This window comes from Pagrus pagrus, assembly GCF_965226575.1.
Source record: "Pagrus pagrus genome assembly, chromosome: 2".
Taxonomy (NCBI): Eukaryota; Metazoa; Chordata; class Actinopteri; order Spariformes; family Sparidae; genus Pagrus; species Pagrus pagrus.
Window position 1 is genome coordinate 5,556,307 of NC_140186.1, and position 19,520 is coordinate 5,575,826.

At 39.5% G+C, this 19,520-nt stretch overlaps 1 protein-coding gene across 1 annotated transcript; it reads right to left on the reverse strand.

Moving 5' to 3' along the window:
• Nucleotides 1-3,781: 3,781 nt before the first annotated feature.
• Nucleotides 3,782-18,328, reverse strand: sun2 (Sad1 and UNC84 domain containing 2). The gene is made up of 16 exons (XM_084372753.1): nt 18,006-18,328; nt 9,516-9,624; nt 9,279-9,382; nt 8,679-9,053; nt 8,533-8,592; nt 8,222-8,293; nt 7,559-7,710; nt 6,984-7,034; nt 6,517-6,576; nt 5,779-5,973; nt 5,548-5,685; nt 5,314-5,410; nt 5,058-5,173; nt 4,691-4,864; nt 4,152-4,241; nt 3,782-3,990 (listed from the first exon to the last, which is right to left on the reverse strand). The coding sequence occupies exons 2-16, from the start codon at nt 9,620-9,622 to the stop codon at nt 3,874-3,876; spliced, it is 1,908 nt and encodes a 635-aa protein (XP_084228879.1). The 5' UTR covers nt 9,623-9,624; nt 18,006-18,328; the 3' UTR covers nt 3,782-3,873.
• Between the last annotated feature and the right edge of the window lie 1,192 nt (nt 18,329-19,520).

The following is a 19,520-nucleotide window of genomic DNA, read 5'->3' on the forward strand; positions in this document are numbered from 1 at the left end:
ATCCCCTGGTCTTCCTTCGGCACAAGGATCCTAAACTGCGACTGTCGTTGTGCTTGGTGGTGACTGCCATAACTGCTGCTTCTTGCAATCTGGTAAAGGTCAATGCACAATACAAGTGGAATGTGATACTGGTGCTCCTGTGCTGCATCATAGTGATCATATCCACCTGTAACATCCTGATTCTCAAGTCCCTCCGCCAATCAGGGCCAAACAGGAAGGAGGTCCATCCAGTGAAAAAGCGAGCATTCAAGATATTGATGACTGCGTTTGTGCTGGTCAACTTCCACTACCTCCCTCCACTCACAGAGTACCTGCTGAGGGAGTTTGGTCCACATTTTTTCAGGCCCTTCTCAGTCTTCACCAGTGTCGCCAACATAATCCTCTCCATGAGCAGCGTCCTTCAGCCTCTGAGTTATCTGGTCCGGACCAAACAGCTGTCCAAGATGAGATGTCACTGTGGCTCAACCGCTGAGGCAAAAGCTGTGGCAACAGTTTAGAGCAAGGGAAGAGCTGGGGCCTCATTACAGAAACATTTCCTTGCTACTTGTCCTGTACTGCCATCTGAACTGAAGTTTCAAAGATAGTACAAATCCTACTCTCCTTTTCCAGAAGCAATTCCTAAACTGATGGCTGTGTCCTGCGTCCCGTCTTACTTTAAGAAATCAAAACTATCCACAAGTTTACTGGGGCAGTTATTTTGAATTTAGGACAGAGTCTATTCTATCCTAACATAAGATTCCTGATTAAGGAGATTTCTAATTGCTAAATTCCTATTCTTTTTCAAAAATGCAGTTCGGAAACATGTTTCTGTAATACCAAAGATCCTCAATGTCATCTTAAAACTGAGATACGATTTTCAGACCTGGATTGTGGGATAACACTTCAACATTTTATGTAAAATTGCTTATTGTTGTTACTTTATATAGATTTGGATGAAGGAACACTGAAGTGGTAGTTATCGTTTGTCTTTCACTGCTTGTATGTAATGCAAACCTGAAACTCCTGAACATTTTTTGTTTATCCTTATTTTTTCTATCTCACTGTTATAGTAAAAGTAAGTTTGGTGATCAATGCTGATGAGCTGATATGTAACTATAATAAAAAAGCCACTCAACCCAGTTCAACGGCCTGCGTTGTCTATAAATGTTGTTGTTTCTTTTAGTATGTCATCATTGCTGTGCTCTCCAATAAGCTTGTTTCTGCCCAAAAAGTCTACAAGCAACATCAGAAAATAAAATATTATAAAACAATAAATGCTGCGACAAAAATATATTCCAATGTTTTATTCAATCAATCAGACAAACTTTGGCTTACAATTAGGCATTGACAGTCAGAGGACAGCTCAGGGAGTGTCTGACACAAGAGTCTGTTTAATTAAGAGAAAACAATTGTGAACATGGCAGTAAAAGTCTGAATTCATTGTTTAAGTTGTATTTTAGACTTTTTTTTAAATAATGAATCTCTACATAATTATCTCTTCTAAATGAAAGCATTGTTCTCTGTGTTTCTTGACCAGCTTTATATTAACAAGAATCTAAAGAAATACTCTGTCTGCGATGTGTTTCCAGGAAAGAGCAAAGTCAACACAAAGATACATGTCGAAGCATTAGGACTGTACAGGCTGTTCAACAGCTTTCAGATATGAAAACAAATTCCTCCTCTATCAGATAATATAAGAGACGATGTACATTACACTGTGTATAATAACACACATTTGGCATCATCGGTCTCTCAAAAGCCAATCATGTTTGCATTTGACATATTAAATAAAAGTGAGAAATGAAAAGAGAATTATTAAAAGTCTTTGCATTACTTATAATTCTCATCAGTTTAAATACAAAAAGCAATACATCAAGATTATAAATGTATACAACCTGCACAAATCATATCAAAATAATTTATATCCACCCCATACCACACAAAAAGTTAAAAATATAATTTAATCTTCACCAATGTATGTCTTGTAAAATAGCTTCTCTACTTCATTTTCTACACCTTTAAGACTCGTATATATATTCAACAGAGGTAAAGAGCAAGAAATGATCGATTTGACCTGAATTCACCTCTAGTGCACTTCATAATAAGAACAAGTATCTGATATTTTCTCCACCATCTCCTGTCTACCTGTACTGTACAACAAGAAACAAAGAATTACATGAGAGATGACTGAATGACACGTTGCACACAGTCCAAACAATATTTGTTATGAACACTACGGCTGGGCAATAAAGCCTTAAAATGATGTTGCAGTATTTTTAGGCTACGTTGCGATACACGAAAATATCTGTATATATTTTGAGGACTGGGAGACAAATCAAATATCAATATTTTTTTTTTTTACCAAATTCTTAATATCAACAATATTGAAGTGTTGACTACTGGTAATTTCAGAAAATATAAACAGAATGTGATTTTTTATTATTAATGATGAATAATGTGACTATAATGACGAAGTGGGTAAAGGCAAGTGTTTGAACAAGTCACAGTAACAGTCTGTAAAAAATTACATGACTTTACTGTAATGCAACCTTTAAAACCAGGAAAAACACTTATAGCCATATCGCAATATAACAATATCCAAACTCTAAGATGATACATAGTCTCAGATCACGATAACGATAATATCGATATATCACCCAGCCCTAATGAACAGGGAGTCTTTATTTATTATTGAATTAGATATTGAATGGTAAACTTGATGGTTTTCCACGAGTCTAGCATGTTGGAAAGTATTAAAAAGGACATGAAACATGAATTCATAAATGAATATTCTCATTTTACAACCCAAACCCAAATAAATAACACTTTTCGTTCCTGGTTGTGGAGCTCATATAAAACTGAAGTGTAATGTACAAGAAAGTAGAAGCACAGATGTCATGATGTCAACATGACGTCTTTCAAAGAGGTTACAAAAAGAGGTTATCAAGTTTTCAAGTACCGGTAATGAAATCAAAACTGACGAGGTGAAATTTGCTAAAAGAGAAAAACTTTACAAAGCTGCATATTTGATCTTTTGAATGAATTATTAAATCAAACTGAACTGACTAATAACAAACAACACTGATTTAAAAAACATTCACTGCTGCCCTCTTTGGAATTTCTACCTATAGTTCATAGGATGGTACATCCCATCAGTCACATCACCAACAGCCAAAAATCAGAAGCGTCCCGTTAAAAAATGGCGTAACAGCTGTTTCTATCATTTTAGATAAGAAAACTCACATGCACGATTAAGAGCTTCATAAACTAGATGTATCGTAAAGATATTAAATATTTAAATGAATTCAGTTGCCCCCAAAATGAACTTCTGTCACTTCATCGTGTATGTGTGCAGGCTTTCAACCAGGGTCAGTAAAGTTGATTCAAAAAACACTGTCTTTTCTTTTAATTGTCAGAGTAAAGATAAGAGAAATGTCATCTTATGACTTATGCATGTGAAGTTGGAAAAAACCTGACAAATAGCAATAATTAATAAAAACACAAGTTAAAATTGTTCTATGGCACTCTCATGTGACTGAAAGCATAAAGTTTCCAGAACTTGATGCTCCCGGATGGTTTTACTAGGTAGATTTTTGGTTTTTAGACATCTATCATTCTGTACATTGGTTCAAAGCCAAGTGTGTACTTTAAATTGTGCACAAAAACTCCTATGATTTCTGTCACTGTAACATTAAGCGATCCACAAACACAACCAAACCAGCTGTCACACAGGAGTGACATGACTCAACACTTAAAGCTTTTTCAGTAGCATTTGGCCCTGAACACACCACAGACCACCAAATTGAGTTTTCACTTGTTTATAGTGTCCACTGCTAATAAACTTTCTGATATGGCGGAATGAGTCGTTACAGTGCAGTCAGTGCGTCTCTTGTCTCATGTGGAGGACATCTGTCCGTGCACACGGAAGCGGTAAAGACACGTATATTCCACATGACCCCAGTTAGTGAGGACACGCAGCTCCACAACTCGATACACCACGTCACTGGGATTCTGCATGAGGGGTGGTGGGAGAAAAGAAAAGAGAAGAATAAAGAGAGAAAGAGAGGAAAAGATAAAAAAAGACAAGAAAACAGAAGTTGTCAAATTGCTCATTATACAGCACAGAACGTAGTTACATTAAGTTATATTCACATTTGTCTGTTTCTACTCACCAGCAGCTTAAAGGTCTGCGTTGACTCTCCATTTTCATCATAAGTGAATGTTCCCAGCAGTGTTCCTTCTTCTGTGTCATCTCTCATCCCCTGGGAGAGAAAAATCACAACTCTGTCAGAACAGTGATAATGATGGTCATGGGTCAACTATGAATATCTGGTCATGGGTCACCTATTGCCTGTTTCCAGTCTCACTCCTGAGATCAGGTCTCATGAGTTGAGTAACAAGCCATGAGGAAGTAGATCAGATGATTGATCACGTTTATGTTTTATTGTGTTTTGTTGTGAATGTCGTGATTTTGTTTAATTAACCGAGGCGGCCATAGCAAAATGTTACCGGTGGAAACGCTGCTCCTGGTGTTTCACATGACGCACAATGACGATTTAAAAATACAAAAATCACAGGGGGATATTTGCAAATCACACTGGTGCTCCTAGTTATAAAATTCAGTCACACTGTCTTCAAAAAAGGTTGCAAAGAGCAGCATGCACAACATTCGTCAGTCATGGACTCCCATCTTTAGACTGGGATCACTCACATAGACTTCAAAGTCTTTGAGGGCAGAGTCAATGCGGCCGGTGGGGGAGTTGTAGCGCGGCAGGTGGTCCAGCGTCACATGAGTTATCGTGATGGGGTGAGACAGAGAGATCACAAGAGTCCCCTGGACACCGTGAAACGCCCAGCATTTCCCTGGGAGCAGCACCGGGTAGCCCTGGTAGGGAAGGAGGACACAAAACTGTTAGTGTCTGACTGAGTAATAAAAACAATTTTTTCATACTAAGAAATATTTAGGGAGAGAGATGGAAACAGAAGCAGAGGAGAAAAGACAAAAACAAGAAGATAGAGGTGGGTGGAAGGTATTGGAAAATAACTTGTTCAGGGAGACCGAGAGAGCATGATAATACCTGAATAACAGTGCGTGGGCTTTCAGAAGGGTACCACAGAGGGAATCCAAACAGGGTCACACATGCTGAGCGAATACGATATGTCTCCGAACACCTGGTACTGATCACACTGGCACCTGCACACATACACAGACAATACAAAACAAGAGTTTGAAGCTACTTTATTTTTATTAAATTGAATAGATTCAACAGACATAGATAATCTTTTATTCACAGTGAAACAAATCTATAAGAATATCCAAATATAGTTCTCAACCTTGTGTCTCCAGTGCAAAGTCGGCCATTTTGTCCGCCACGGGACGTCCACAGTCTGAGCAACTTCCTTTATCAGCAAGCCTGATAGCATCCTGTTCCTGATTCACATTCACATACAGAACATACCGCAAGTATGACATCAGATCAGGAATTTGTACTGGGATTACATTAATGTAGGTTTTTGATTCAGAAATTGGTCTTGAAAGTTATCTACAGGTTCTATCACTCCACCCACCTTGATACGGTCAGTGAGCCAGTTCTCCATGGCCTGCTCGAGCTCTGGGGTGAGGTGGTTGTGGACTGGGGTGTTGCTAATATCAGGACAGGGGGCTGGAGGAGGCGGCAGCTGGATGGAAGACCACTCCTGGGACAGCTATAAGAAACAGTCACATTACAAATTAAAGAAAGCAGATCAGGTTGGAAGATAACACAAACAAAATATTGGGTTAATGAACAAAAATGCTACCCTGGCATTCTGGGCCTCTAAATCTTGGATCCTGAGGCTGAGGCTGGCAGCGGCAGAGTGGCTGTCTGTCTGGTAGTCCACCAGCTGTCTGCCAACCCCGGCCAGCTCCTGCTCCAGACGCAACCGACTGTCCGAGTCCACAACCTCGAGCCTCGCTTTCATGTCCTGCATGTCCAGCTGCAGTCTCTCCTTCATCTGAGAGAGAACGATATGACAGGGTCAGTCATTACTGGACTGGAAGAGAAGTGTTGGGCAGTGTCAGGAGAGGTGAGTGTGGCTCAAATCACTCTAGAGGCTCTGAGGTGAACGAGGCAAGGCTTCTGGAGGCGTCACAGGTCCAATTAAACACTACATAACTGATGAGATGTGAACACTTCACCCATACAAAAGTTATTTCAAACATTTATCAATCAGAAATTATGCATTTGATGTTTGTGACAGCAAGTTTGTGTTCTGGACTGGCGGAGGCTTTTACTTACAGAGTAATTACAAGTTACATAACACCAAAAAAAAAAAGCTACAAAATCATGAGAAACTCTCTTCCTGTATTTCTGTGCAGGTCCACATTACCACCACTAGATGTTACTCTAGCACAGCTGGGTTTTGACCCTGTTGCTACTCCCTATCTGGCCTCCACGCTGGTCTCACCAGGCACGACTTTTCACCACACACAGAGCGAGATTGTTAACTACAAGAGGGAAGGAAAGAGAGAAGACATAGAGAGCGAGATTCCCTCACCTGAGTGAGAAGGTGTTCCTGCCTCAGCTGCAGCTCCTGCTGTTTCAGCTGCAGCTCCTCCTGCAACAAACAGATACATGTTACACTGATGAAATAGGAACTTAGATTTGCATGAGGCCTCAAAGTTATTTTAGCCTCTTCTTTTAATCACTATTGTTATATTGAGCAGGCTTCCTTTTTGAAGCTGGTGGAGCTTATACATCACCCCTTAGATTTGTCTCATATTTTTAATTTGCCAATGATCTGTTTCTTACTTTTAAAGATGGACCGATCCACTTTTCAGAGTTTTTTAAAAACATTTTATAAAATACAAGAGTGAAATGGGATGTTGACAATCAATCAATATGAGCATTGAATTTGGATCAGTACGTGGAGCGGTGACATCAGTCCGAAATCTGATAAATGTATTAGGTCATTATTGGCAACCAAAACAGATATTGGATCAGATCGGTCCCAACTTTACTGACCATAACACGCTGCATCTTCTTTTCTACAGCAGCAGACACAACGGCTGGATCCTGGTGGGAAAAAACACAAAACAAAATCACTCCTGGTACATAGAGGTAACAAAAAAGACCACCAGATTTTCATGCCAACAACCCCCATAAAAATAGGTGTTCTTCATAACAAACATCATGTGAGAAACATTTTATTTTTTCATGATAATCTGCCATTATAGTTTCAGTATATATGCTTGGCCTTATAATAGTTACATTAATCAATTTCTCATGTGTTTGCTTTTAAAATCATTTTAAAGATGTCTGAAGGTTCCCAAACCCCATTTAACCTCCTGCACTGGACACATCCTTCTCTTCTAATTATATACAGCAGTTTGTTGCCAGTTCGTAGTGTACTCCTTTGTTTCAGCAGTTGTTGTTGTCCTCTATTAAATAAATAGTATGTTGTTTATTTACCAGTTTGCAAAACGTAAACAGAGAAATGAGGATCCGAGTTAAAAATCAGAAAAAAAGTAAAATCAATACAAATTTAACCTACACACACGCACACACACACACACACAAACAAAGATGATCTGCCCTACCACCACAGGTGTAGGATGCATGATGTTGAGCTGAGGAGGAGGAGGAGTGGCAGGGATAACAGGTTGACTCTTAGGTTTTGTCTGTGACGGGGTCTTTGTGACAGTCATGCGGGAGAAGAGTGAGGTCAACAAAGGAAGGAGGAACCAAATACCTGGAGAAAACAGGAGGAGCGCTGCTTTAAAGAACGGCACTTAGAAACAGAGACACAGTCTGCACCAAGTAAACATCACCTACAGTACGATCAAAGGCCCTGACATGTGAAACTTGTAATGACTGACATTTACTGTGACTCATCCAGCCACACTGAGGAGGGGTGTGAGAGGAAAAACACACCACACACACACACACCGAGGAGACCAAGCAGAGCTGTGTGTAAGTCAGACATACACCTTTAGGGGCAGACCCTACCACCTTGGGGAAACCCTGAGTACCACTTATATACAATGTCTTCAGATAGGTAGGTACTTTTTAAAAATATACACAAAAGTAAGCAAAACTCTTACTGACAAGAAAACAAAGACGACAAGGCTTCAGTATTTAAGGAAAAGCATACTTTAACAAAACACTCCAGACGACTTCAGGGGGTGATGAGGTGTTTTCCAAGTTATGATGAAAAATCTACCAGATGACATGCAAATAGGAGTCTGTTAAATGTCACTTACACAGAAGTACGATGAGGAGGAGGAGAAACAGAACACAGGCCTTCTTCATGTGACTGCTCAATGAAGTATTAGCTGCAGGGACGAGAGGAAAAGGGGATTTTAAAAAGCTGGAGCCAAATCACATGCAGCAATTGTGAAAACAGCATAAACCTAGTGACATGTGAAAGCAGTATACACACATGTGGGAATGTGGACACATAATGCACAAATCTTCTTAACAAAGCTAGAAAAACAAGCACAAACGTGAACGTACTGGTCATATATGCAAATAAACAACCAGACAAACTTAAACATGTACATTAGCAGCATACCTAAAGATGCCAGATGTGTTATTTTTGACTGGGCTGCGACGGCCATCAGTGAGGCTGAGTCTGCACAAAACAAATGAATCAATGAGATCATTATATAGGCATGCAGAGACACACACATGCAAATAAACATCACACCTCATACTCACCCATCAGGCTTAAGAAGGCACTGCTCATTCTGCTTCTGTATCCAGCACTGGGAGCGACACTGTTACCATGGATCCTACCGGTGCTGGCAGCTGCTGGCTTCCTCTGAGGGCCCTCAGAGGACGAGTACCCCGAGCTGTCCACGCTGCTCTGAGTCAGCTGTTTGTGGTTGGGTCTGTGGTGTAATCCTGGTCTGCCGGAGCTGCAGGGCCCACCGACGGTGCACTTCTCTGGAGGCACCGAGGGGCAGGGTGTGGGCGTCTGACTCCGGCTGGATGACGGGGTCAAAGCAGGCCGAGGGGTGGCCACGGTGGGAAGATAGGGCACTGTCCTCATGGTCGTCTGGGTCTGACTGCTCAAGGGAGAGGGAGTCAGACCTGAGAGGCAGAAGGGAGACAAAAAAGAGAGCAGTCATTGGTGAATAATTAAATAATTATTAATAATTTGTTTTTATTCCCAGTGAATCTTTAGTTGTTTTGCTTTTGGTTTCAGCACTGCTCTGAAATGTTTTTGAAACAAATGTCCTCAATCCTTTTTCAATCATGCCATTATTATTACATTTGCATTGACGGGATGTTATGTCACGTTTTTACCATACTGACCTGCAGTGATTGGCGACTCTGTGCTGGGAGAACTGGCATTGCTATTGGCTCTGCTGGGGGTACGGGAGCCAGCCTTCCGGGCCCCAGCCTTCTTCTTGAAAACCCTGACAATAACAAATAACGCAACACACATAGACAGGAGGGGGAGGTGGTGTGGGACAAAGAACAAGATTGTTTAACATCGCTGTTCGCAAATCAGAGCTGACACATGAGCACACACAAGTTAGAGTTACGTACTTGACAGGGTTTTCTCGGTAGGAGATATTTGTCACGCTACTTGAATCAGATTCTTCGTCTGAATTATAGTAGCCGCCGGACACCAGACGGGAGCTCCTACGAGACATGGCTGAAAGACACAGAGAGAAAAAGAACAAGACACCGTTTATCAATATGTTATATAGCTCCTTAAGTTTCAGAAGGCTCTGATCAGTACTTGCTGGCAGAAGGTTGTCAGTACAGTAACACACATATCATGATCATTATTTCACGTTTACTCAATGATTTTGGAAACATGCCTGAAAAAGTGCCATATAATAATATTCAATATTTAATAATAATACAATATAATAAATATTAGGATTTACTGAACATATGATGTGTTTTATAATTTCTTATTTATATGGAGAAACGACTGCTGGAATGCGGCTCACATCCCTTTTGGCCTCTCCAAGCACTATTACTGTAAAAACACAGATTAATGTGAATCAAAATCCGAACGGCTGCTGGCTTGACTGGGTTTTCACTAACAATGGCTCACTCAACCGCAGTGAGCTGAACTAAACATGCCACTCGATTATCTCAATCATCTTGTTTTCATAATTGTTGAAGGCCAAAATCGTTAAAAAAATTATCATAAAATAAAAAATAAAATTAGACTAATTGCCAGCCCTATGCAGAATCAGTCATTCCTTAACAATAACTCTATTCAATAGGTAACTGAAAATACTTCAACTGATTATTGACTATTACCAGTTATTTTTCTGTATTTCAGGCCGACAATGAAAGTGGTTAAAAAACAGATCTCTCTTGCAGTTTCAGCAGCTTCATGTGTTTGCTTACAAGTTGGATACCGAACACAGCATCATCAAATGAGAATGCAAACTGTAAATAAGCATAATAATAATAAAACGAGTCCTTAAATTTACAGGTTTCCCCACAACTGAACATATGTGTAAACATTTCTTCAGATGTGAGCACAGATGTTGGCTGTTTCTTGCAACTACAATACAATAAAAGGAACCCTCAATCCTTCTCACATAGTACAAATAGATGCAGTATCAACAGCTACTGTAATAGCATGCTAATTTGTAATTGCAGGGTTGTTAGATCAGCGCCAGTGAGTAGTTATATTCTGGCTGTAGCGGCAGTAGGTAAACCAGCAGTAAATCATAGGAGTACATGTGGTACTCGCGGTAGTAGAAGCAGATGCAGCAATAGGAGTTAGTTGTTCCCAGTACATTCAAAATGCAGAAGAAGTAATAGTAGTGGTACTGTAGCAGTAGTAGTAGTAATACTAACAGAAAGTCGCTGACAGATGCTCTCTTGGTTAATCTCAGCAGTCTATAATCCAACTAATCTACAGGAGCCGTCTTGCCGCTGAAACACTCACTGAGACTAGCGGAGCATAAATAAAACACCAAAACACAAACAAATGCATTTGAAAAACACAAGCTTAAAGAGCAAAGGCAGACACTGTTGGTATGCTACAGCACAGATACATTCAGAGTACATATAGTAACAAAACCACAGAGTGACAAAACACATACAGAAGCAGCGTACCTTAACTGTCCCACCATACTTAAAGAGGAGAAAAATCTGATTACAGTTGAACAGCGGGTGATGTAGATGTCTAGAGCACTGATCTGTATTCAGCTGCACTATGCTGCACACTCACGATTGTTGGAAAGTATCAGCCAGTTTAACTTTCAGCATTGCTGCCATCACAATCATTATGCAACAGGCATCTTAAGATAAGCAGTCTGATTGGTCCATGTGTTCTTACAGTGCAGATGATTAGCACAAACCACACCTCACGAGCTTTACTGTTTGCTGTGCCAGCTCCCGTGGCAAGGAAACTTTTATGTTAGTTGGAGGAAAACAGAATAGAAAAACATCACAATGCTTTTGATAAAATACCCTGATACTGGTTTTGCAACAGTATGACCACTGTTACTTTCACAAACTATGAACACAATGAGATTATTCAGAAATAATCAGTAATGTTGATGTAATGACTCAGTGGGTAAAGGCAGGTAGAACAGTCTGGTAAATTCAGAAAATGACATCGCTTTCTGTAATGGAGCCTTTAAAACCAGGAAAAGACAACACTTAAGCCATATCACAATATAATGATATCCAAGATCTAATATATAGTCTCATATCAGGATATATTGCCCAGCCGTATAAGAAGTAACCTGGTATTAAAAGCGCTAAACGTTACTCTATCCACTTTGCTGGGTGTTCTTCAGCTCTGTGACCACTACTTCTGCTACAATCTCCATTTCTTTAACTCCACGGCATCAAAAAACCCACTAACCTTTAAAATCTGCTTTGCAATCCAGTCTCGTAACTTTACAGTCTATCCTGCATCCTACTGTGCTTCCTCTCTATTAAAAGAGACTTGTGGTCTCATCAGAACTAACCTGGTTATGGTTTGAATTAGCCCTTTGTTATCATTAGCCGGGGACAGGATCACAGCACAGCAGTAACTAATAAGTCACGCTACTGAAAAGAGCGGCAGAAGATGACAGAAAGGGAAGCTGTGGCTGCTCGTACTTAACAGATAGACACAGGAAGTCTGTGTGAAAGCACACACACGCACACAGAAACCTCCCCTCCCAAAAAGGGCGTTATATGCAAGGTTAAATTAAGCTGAATTTGATTATCTTCATCAGTCAACACTATTACACTCGTGCACAACTCCAGTGTTTTTCCACTGAAGCCGTTCTCAGTGCACATGCTCAACATTAAAACACTGATTGTCAAAATCTTTCTCTTTAATTTTCATTTCCTCCACTGGTTCTTGGCATGCAGCTGGAGGATTTGTGGTCTCAGATAAAAAAATTGGGTTTACTGACTGAAAAGGGCAAAGCGCTCAGAACATTATCCAACTGTGTCGCTGCTGTAAACACGCAATAATAGCAACGTCACATTATGACTACGTCTGTTGCTGTGGTTGCCAGCACACAGGTCTTCTCTGTTTATGTAAATAAGGACAATACACCGTCAAACTGGAGGGGACTTTTCTGCAGAAGCTGCAAACAATCTCCAAGTGAGGTCTTACTTGATAAGTTATTTTTTGAACCATGCAGCTGCGTATTTCACCACTTGTCTCATCGCTTAAGAAACATTTACCCCTGCAAGTTGTTTGTACGTTAAAGGACAAAAATGCTGCATTGGAACAGTGATAACCATTGTTCCGCTGTGAATGTGTGCATCTTATTTGTTTATTGTAACTTATTATTTAATGTCCCCATCGTGTCTTTCCAAACACAAGGCTGTTTATGTAAATTAGTTTTTTGCATTTACAGTTTGCAATTTACCTTTTTACACTGATCCTGTGGAAAGGACAATAGCAGATTTATCAGAAATTCCTTTATCAAAGACATTGGGACTGCAATTAATGATTACCTGTTGATAGGTTCTGATAGTGGACAATGGCTTTGCAGCCTCCAGTCATGCAGAGACGAACATCACTGTTTAGCATGAATTGGAATTACTGACTTCAGGGAAAATAATAACTAAAAAAAATGAAATCACTTCCACCTAAATTTTTTTCTGTTGTTCAGTTCCAGATCTATTTATTTATTTAGGTATTTATTAGTTGACTTACAGAGATCTTCAGATATTTTTGCTAGAAAAATCACAGTCAGCAATTAATCCATCATCAAATTAGCCAGCAATTGATTTTCTTTGGACTAATTATTTGATTAATCGCTGCAGCTCAAGCCATTACAAGCAGCCAATACTAAAGCGGGCAGTGACAAGGGATTTAACGCTTTAATTTCCCTTAGCATGTTTGATTAAACAAGGAATGAAAGAGAGGATGTGGTTACCTCTGATCTCAAAAAATCTTCTAAGTACTGAGGACATAATGTATTTTTATTTGTATTACAACATGCTTTAAACCCTGTCTAAGGCCCAAAACAAACACACAGTAGCAAGGGTCACAAATATTTGGACACCACAGCAACAACAGCCTGCATCTGTACTGAGCAAACAAATACCTCCGTTTCACACAATTAGCATTTCTTTCTTCATAGCACGGTGAGAGGCTTTAGCTAAGACTGTAGAGAGAAAGCAGCACTTTGTACGATAATTCCTTCAAATCCTCTCTTCCACTTTAAACGGCATCTCAGTGCAGCTGAGATCAGCACATTTCCCCTCCTGAACATACCAACCCCCTCCTTATTAAAGCAGAGGGCACCCAGCACAAAGCCAATTCTCTTTGTTTTCTTTTTCCCCTTCTTCTTTCTCTCCTTTCTCCTTTTACCTCCTCATTCGTGACCAATTATCTTACTAATATACTGTAGACATGTTTGATGCCATCCTACATGTTTCTGAACCATACCATCTTTGTTTCTTAGTAATTATCCTATCCTCTTGATCTTAAAGCTACATTATATTTTAACTTGGAAAGCCTTGGAAAGATTTCAAGAGCCTTTGAATTTCAGTTTCAGAAGGCTTGATCTTCCACCAAAGGGCCGCAGACCTTGGTCACTCTTCCATGGCACTACTCGATTTGTCCTTGATGTATAATTCCTCCATGTGCATGAATTGGCAAGTGAGACAGGACGACTTCCAACTAGAACAGGGAGACCTGTTTCAGTTCCAGTGGAAATCATGTGCAGACAAACACAAACGGTGCTGTTCATTCAGAATTGGGGACACAAACGGCTAAAATAGTATTTAAATCATGTGACATTACAGCCGCACTTGCAGTGATTCTCTTGAAAATCCTTAATCATGAAGAGGTACAGCAGTGAAGGGTGAATCTACTCATGGAGAGGCTAACACCAGAGGCCTGTGACCTACATAGATCAAAAATTCACAATAGAACAACAAATGACATTGTTAGGAGTTTGGAAGTGTCATGTCTTTTATACTGGTGGTCTATAGGGAAAGTGCTTTTGGAGCTGCAGGCTGCAATACCAAGAGTTTCCACTGGGGAAAATAGTGGGGGATGTAAACATTAATGGTCTCCTCTGCTGAATAGTTATGTTAGCTAGCTAAGTTAGCTAGCCTCTCATCCATGAGTAGAGGCATGCTTTCTTCTACTCTGTGATACGGTCTGGAAATTAGCAACAGCCAAATGCTGGTAAAAGATGAAAGTGGCTTGTAGATTTAAGACACAAAAGGATACACTGACTAGCTGGTGAATTTGAACATTTCTCTGTCACTGACCGGCAGATGTTTTAAAATGCTAATTTCCTACCCTGGTTGGATCCAGCTCAATTATGTTGGAGAAAAGGCAGATATCCTTTAAACACAAATCAAAACAATCTAGATGGACTGACAGCACTACAGCCGAGAGGAAACGTGTGTTTGTGTTTTTGGAGATAAACTGTCCCTTCAAGATGATTTGTTCAAATGAAACTCGTACCAGGAATTGTCAGCTCTCTGCCCACAGGAAGTGAATAAGACGCAAAACTCGAGAGTGAAATTGCCTCCTGAACACCAGTGAGCTGTCTCAGTCGCCACTTTGGTGTCTCACATCCCCTTGCAGGATTTAAGGGTTATGAATGACTGTACAAAAAAATGAAAGTGGAATTGTTTTGGGCATATGAGCCCTGCTTAATGCAGCTTGTTAGACCCACTTCACTAACCTACCAAGTGTTTAAATGTTAAACACCGAATACACAAACACACATATACATGGATGTGAGCAGAGCAAACCACAGGCAGACATCTGTACTGGATCTAAATCTGAGAGAGCAGAGATCGGGATGCAGTGGTGGCGTTTGCTCAGGGCTGGGCAGGGCGAGGCACTTTAACTGGTCCAGTATCCTGACCGCTGACACTGACAGCAGGGCACGGACAAAGAAGGAAAAATGACAAGAGCAGAGAGGTTATGAGAGAAAAGACAGAAAGAGCTAGAGCAGATAGGGACAAAGGCACTGTGAGGGTGGAGAGAAAGACATGCAGCACAACAAAGATGACAGAAAAAAGGGGTGGACAAAGGGACGAAATGACAAAGGGGAGTTGAGGTGAAACAGGAGCATGTGTGTGAGGAATGTTTGTCTGAAATCACAGGAGAGAAAATGTGTAAGATACTCTTGTGGCTTTACAAGCCAGCATGAGAGTTAGAGTTTTCTCAATGAGTGGAAAAAAGAGAGAAAGGGAACAGGCATGGAGGACTGAGGGAAGAAAAAAAGTAAAAACAGTGGGAAGGAGTGGGCAAAGAAAGGAATGCAGAGAATCAGTCCTCATCAATCCAACATGAGACTGGCACACGGCTGAATACTGTGGCTAACTTTAGGACAGTGCCAGCGAAATATGACTCAGACATACAGAGGAGATGAGTCATCTGTGTGTGAGGGCTTCAGACAAATTACACCGAAGTCTTTGCAAAGTAGAAGGGGAAAATACAAACTAAAGTGCATTTGGCTGAGCGGCTACCTAATAAGGTCTGTTTATACCAATGTGAACCAGATGCCTACAGTGCATTCTCTCTGTCTCTCGCCCATGCTGCATTTGCCGAGTCACAGAAGGGTTTGGTGAATATGAACAAGCCTGAAATACTCTGGAAAGGAGTTCCTCAGCTGTGGAGTCATTGTTATCTGGGCCGCTCAGCTGTCTAAAGACCACAACACGAGAATCTCAGGCTGGTAAAATGCCCTCTAAACCTGCTCAAAACTCATTTTCTACCTTAAAGTACTCTCCTAACTGTTGGCATTCACAGTTGTATCTCTAACATCTTTTAGTTGATTTTCTTTAAAGTGATTGGTACTGCAATATCATCAATTTTGTACTATGGATGATTTCATAAAATAGATATGGATAAAGCTGTAATAATTTTATATATATATATATATATATATATATTCTGGAACAATATCATACATATGTTTTCTTATACTTCCCAACTCAGATTAAGGTAAAACTCATCCTCAGTTTAGCAAAGTTACATCACACTTTACAAGAGTTAGACTCCACCTGAAGCACCAAGAAGACCCCAGATGGTCCCTAGATTTCCATTAGGATCCCTGTACCTATGCAGCTAAACTACAGAAAGAGGACAGGGTTTGTTTATTCTACCCTATACCCAGAAGTTACAGCAATTAAGAAATTGGGTACATGGCAGTTGCAACATAGGTAATACTACAACATACACCAACGACACAAGATGGTCTTGTTTTGCTTTTGACGGACATAACATGGTTCATGGAGAAAAAATACTGCACTGTGATGATATGAGGTGAAAAATAAATAATTAAATAAAGCCTATCATAAACATGGTGAGTTCAGTGGCCAGTAGGAATATCAAGGACCTTTACACAATGATTACTTCAATCGTGTTTCTTCTATTAGTAGTTGAAGAAGTACTGAGATCTTTAGGTAGCAAACTACAGCTCAGAAATACTTGGTTATTATTAAAAGACCTGCATTTAAAGCTTTACTTATGTACAAAAGTAAATATACAGTGAGCCAAATGTAAAATACTTATTATAGGGCTATTTCAGAATACTATTATATACTAAAGGATTATTATTATTATTATTATTATTATTATTATTATTCATTTTAGGATTAGTGATGCATTAACGTGTAATGCTTTAATGTTGCAGGTGGGCCTTTTTTCCTCTGGTTATGATACACTTGTAGGTAATTTAACTTTTAATAACAAAAAATGTATTAGTTGATTTATGTTAAGTATTACTAATGTAACTCTGCAAAGTAACTTCCAACGAAAACTATCATATAATTATATTACTGAACTATAAATATTAATGCATTCATGTGTAAGCCTCATTACTGTTGCAGCTGGTGAAGGTGGAGCTCATTGTAACTACTTTCAATACTGCAGGGTGGCTTCACCAATAAAAATATATCAGAATTGATCAGTTTTGAATTAATAGTCTGATTCTGCAAAGTAACTAGTGACTAAAGCAGCTAAAATAAATACAGTGGAAAAACTGCAATTAAAAAGCACTATATTTGGCTTCAAAATGTAGTAGGGTACATTAATAAAGTAATATAAAGTGGAAATAAATCAAATGCAAGTACCTCAAAATGGTACGCAGCTATGTTTGAGTAACGGAACCGTTACATGAGTCCGAAGTTACTTTAGTACGATGCACTTGACCAGCTAGCGTTACTTAGTAACATCCCACCACTGTTAGCTAACTAGTAAGCCTTAATTAGGTTATTTTAGTAGCCAATAACTTGGCTAAACCAGCTTTTTAAATATACAAAAATCCGCCTGCAGTTACACTTGCTAGTTGGAGCAATATAACATGTATGTTTAGCTTCCTAATTATGTAATTCACCGTATAGCACCTTTTAAAACGTAAGCTAATGTGGCATGTAACTAGCTTACGCCTTCAGCTACACACACACACGCACGAGTAAACAGCAGTCCATCACCGCAGCATTTCATCAACTAACAGAAGCATCCCGAAGCAGCACACGAAAAGACGAGACACGGAAACTAAATATTTGACAGCTAAGTTAGTAAAACAACAGACTTGAGACAGGCTCCTGTTTTACTCAGTGTCCTCAACTTACCTCGTTATGTTGTGAGGAGGTCTGTCGCACACACCACGCCAACCAACAACCAAGAAGCCAGGCGGTTAACTGTCAAGTTCTCTGTCGGGAAACGGTAATCCTCTCTTCAGCCCTCACGACCACCAACAAGCTCCGTTTACAGAAACATCTCCACTCCGTTCAACTCATGCAAAGTCCCCCCAAAATAGAAAACTTCATTACAAGCGACGGATTTCCATACGTAAAGTGCAGCTGAGTGGCTTGACTGGCAGAAAGACGGACTGACGCTTGTTGTGACAGCTCGGAGGATCAGCCGTTACAAATGTTGACAGTAGCGGAGTCAAGCTAGCGAGAAGACGAAGAAGAAGAAGGAGCTTCCGGTTATGGTTTACAAAATAAAAGTTCTGCATCACGATTTGAAGCCGATAAACAGAAAATGTTACATTTAATTATAATTTTTTTTGTCCTATTAATACTGTATTTATTTGTGTATGGACACTTCTTCTTCTTCTTCTTCTTCTTCTTCTTATTATTATTATTATTATTATTATTATTATTATGCTACTACTATAGAGCCAAATCATCTTTTTCCTTGTTTAAATTATATAAGATTATTCATTAGGATCAAAAAGATATTTTCATCAGGAAGTAGTAAATAAGAGAGTCCCCTTTTAAATGGCTTTATTTATTTATTTTTGCCCCTGTACACGACCATAGGGATGATGTTGTACACTTTTAAACTGTTTCCGGTCTCGTTCTAGCGGTTCATGTCACAGTCTATCTAGCAATAACAAATCACAGGGCGCCCTCTGGTGGTGATGTGTGGACCACTTTTTGAAATTCTTACCATAAACTGTAATTCAGGCCTGCTGACACACAGTGGAGCCACCTGGCCGTGGAAAATATGCCCATAACAGCCAAATAGGACTATTACACGGTGTAAAGGGTCTTCAAGCTCCATTAAATTGGCAATTTAATCTTTAAGACCACTGTCAAAGCATTACCTTCTTGTCTGTCATGAATCTTATCATTCAAATTACATAATGACAGTGACACCCACACTCCCAACCAAGTCAGTAAAATAACTTTTGCCTTTTTTGAAGCTGCTTATAAGTCTTATAAGTCTTTCTCTATGAAACCTTAGAGAGATAGAGGGAATAGAGAATAGAGAGAATCATATGAGACCTTAGACAGTCACCTCATTTTCCCTCAAAGGGAAAATCCATTCAAACACGAGGGCAGGATGTGAGAGTTATTAAGCCACCACCAGCAACTACCAGTAAACCAAAGATCAAGTATGATATGAAGTAGAACAATGATTATATCTTTATATTATATCATTTTTTCATTACTATATACTGAATTATTAGAAATATGAGAGGTTTCAATGAAAAGTTAAATATAAAGCTTTGAAATAAAGTCACACTGGTTTGAAAGCAAAACAAATCATCAGTTTACTTATTCATTACCTTTATTGACACTTTTATTACCTATACACTACCTTATATATTTTGATAGGCTGACGAGAGAAAGTGA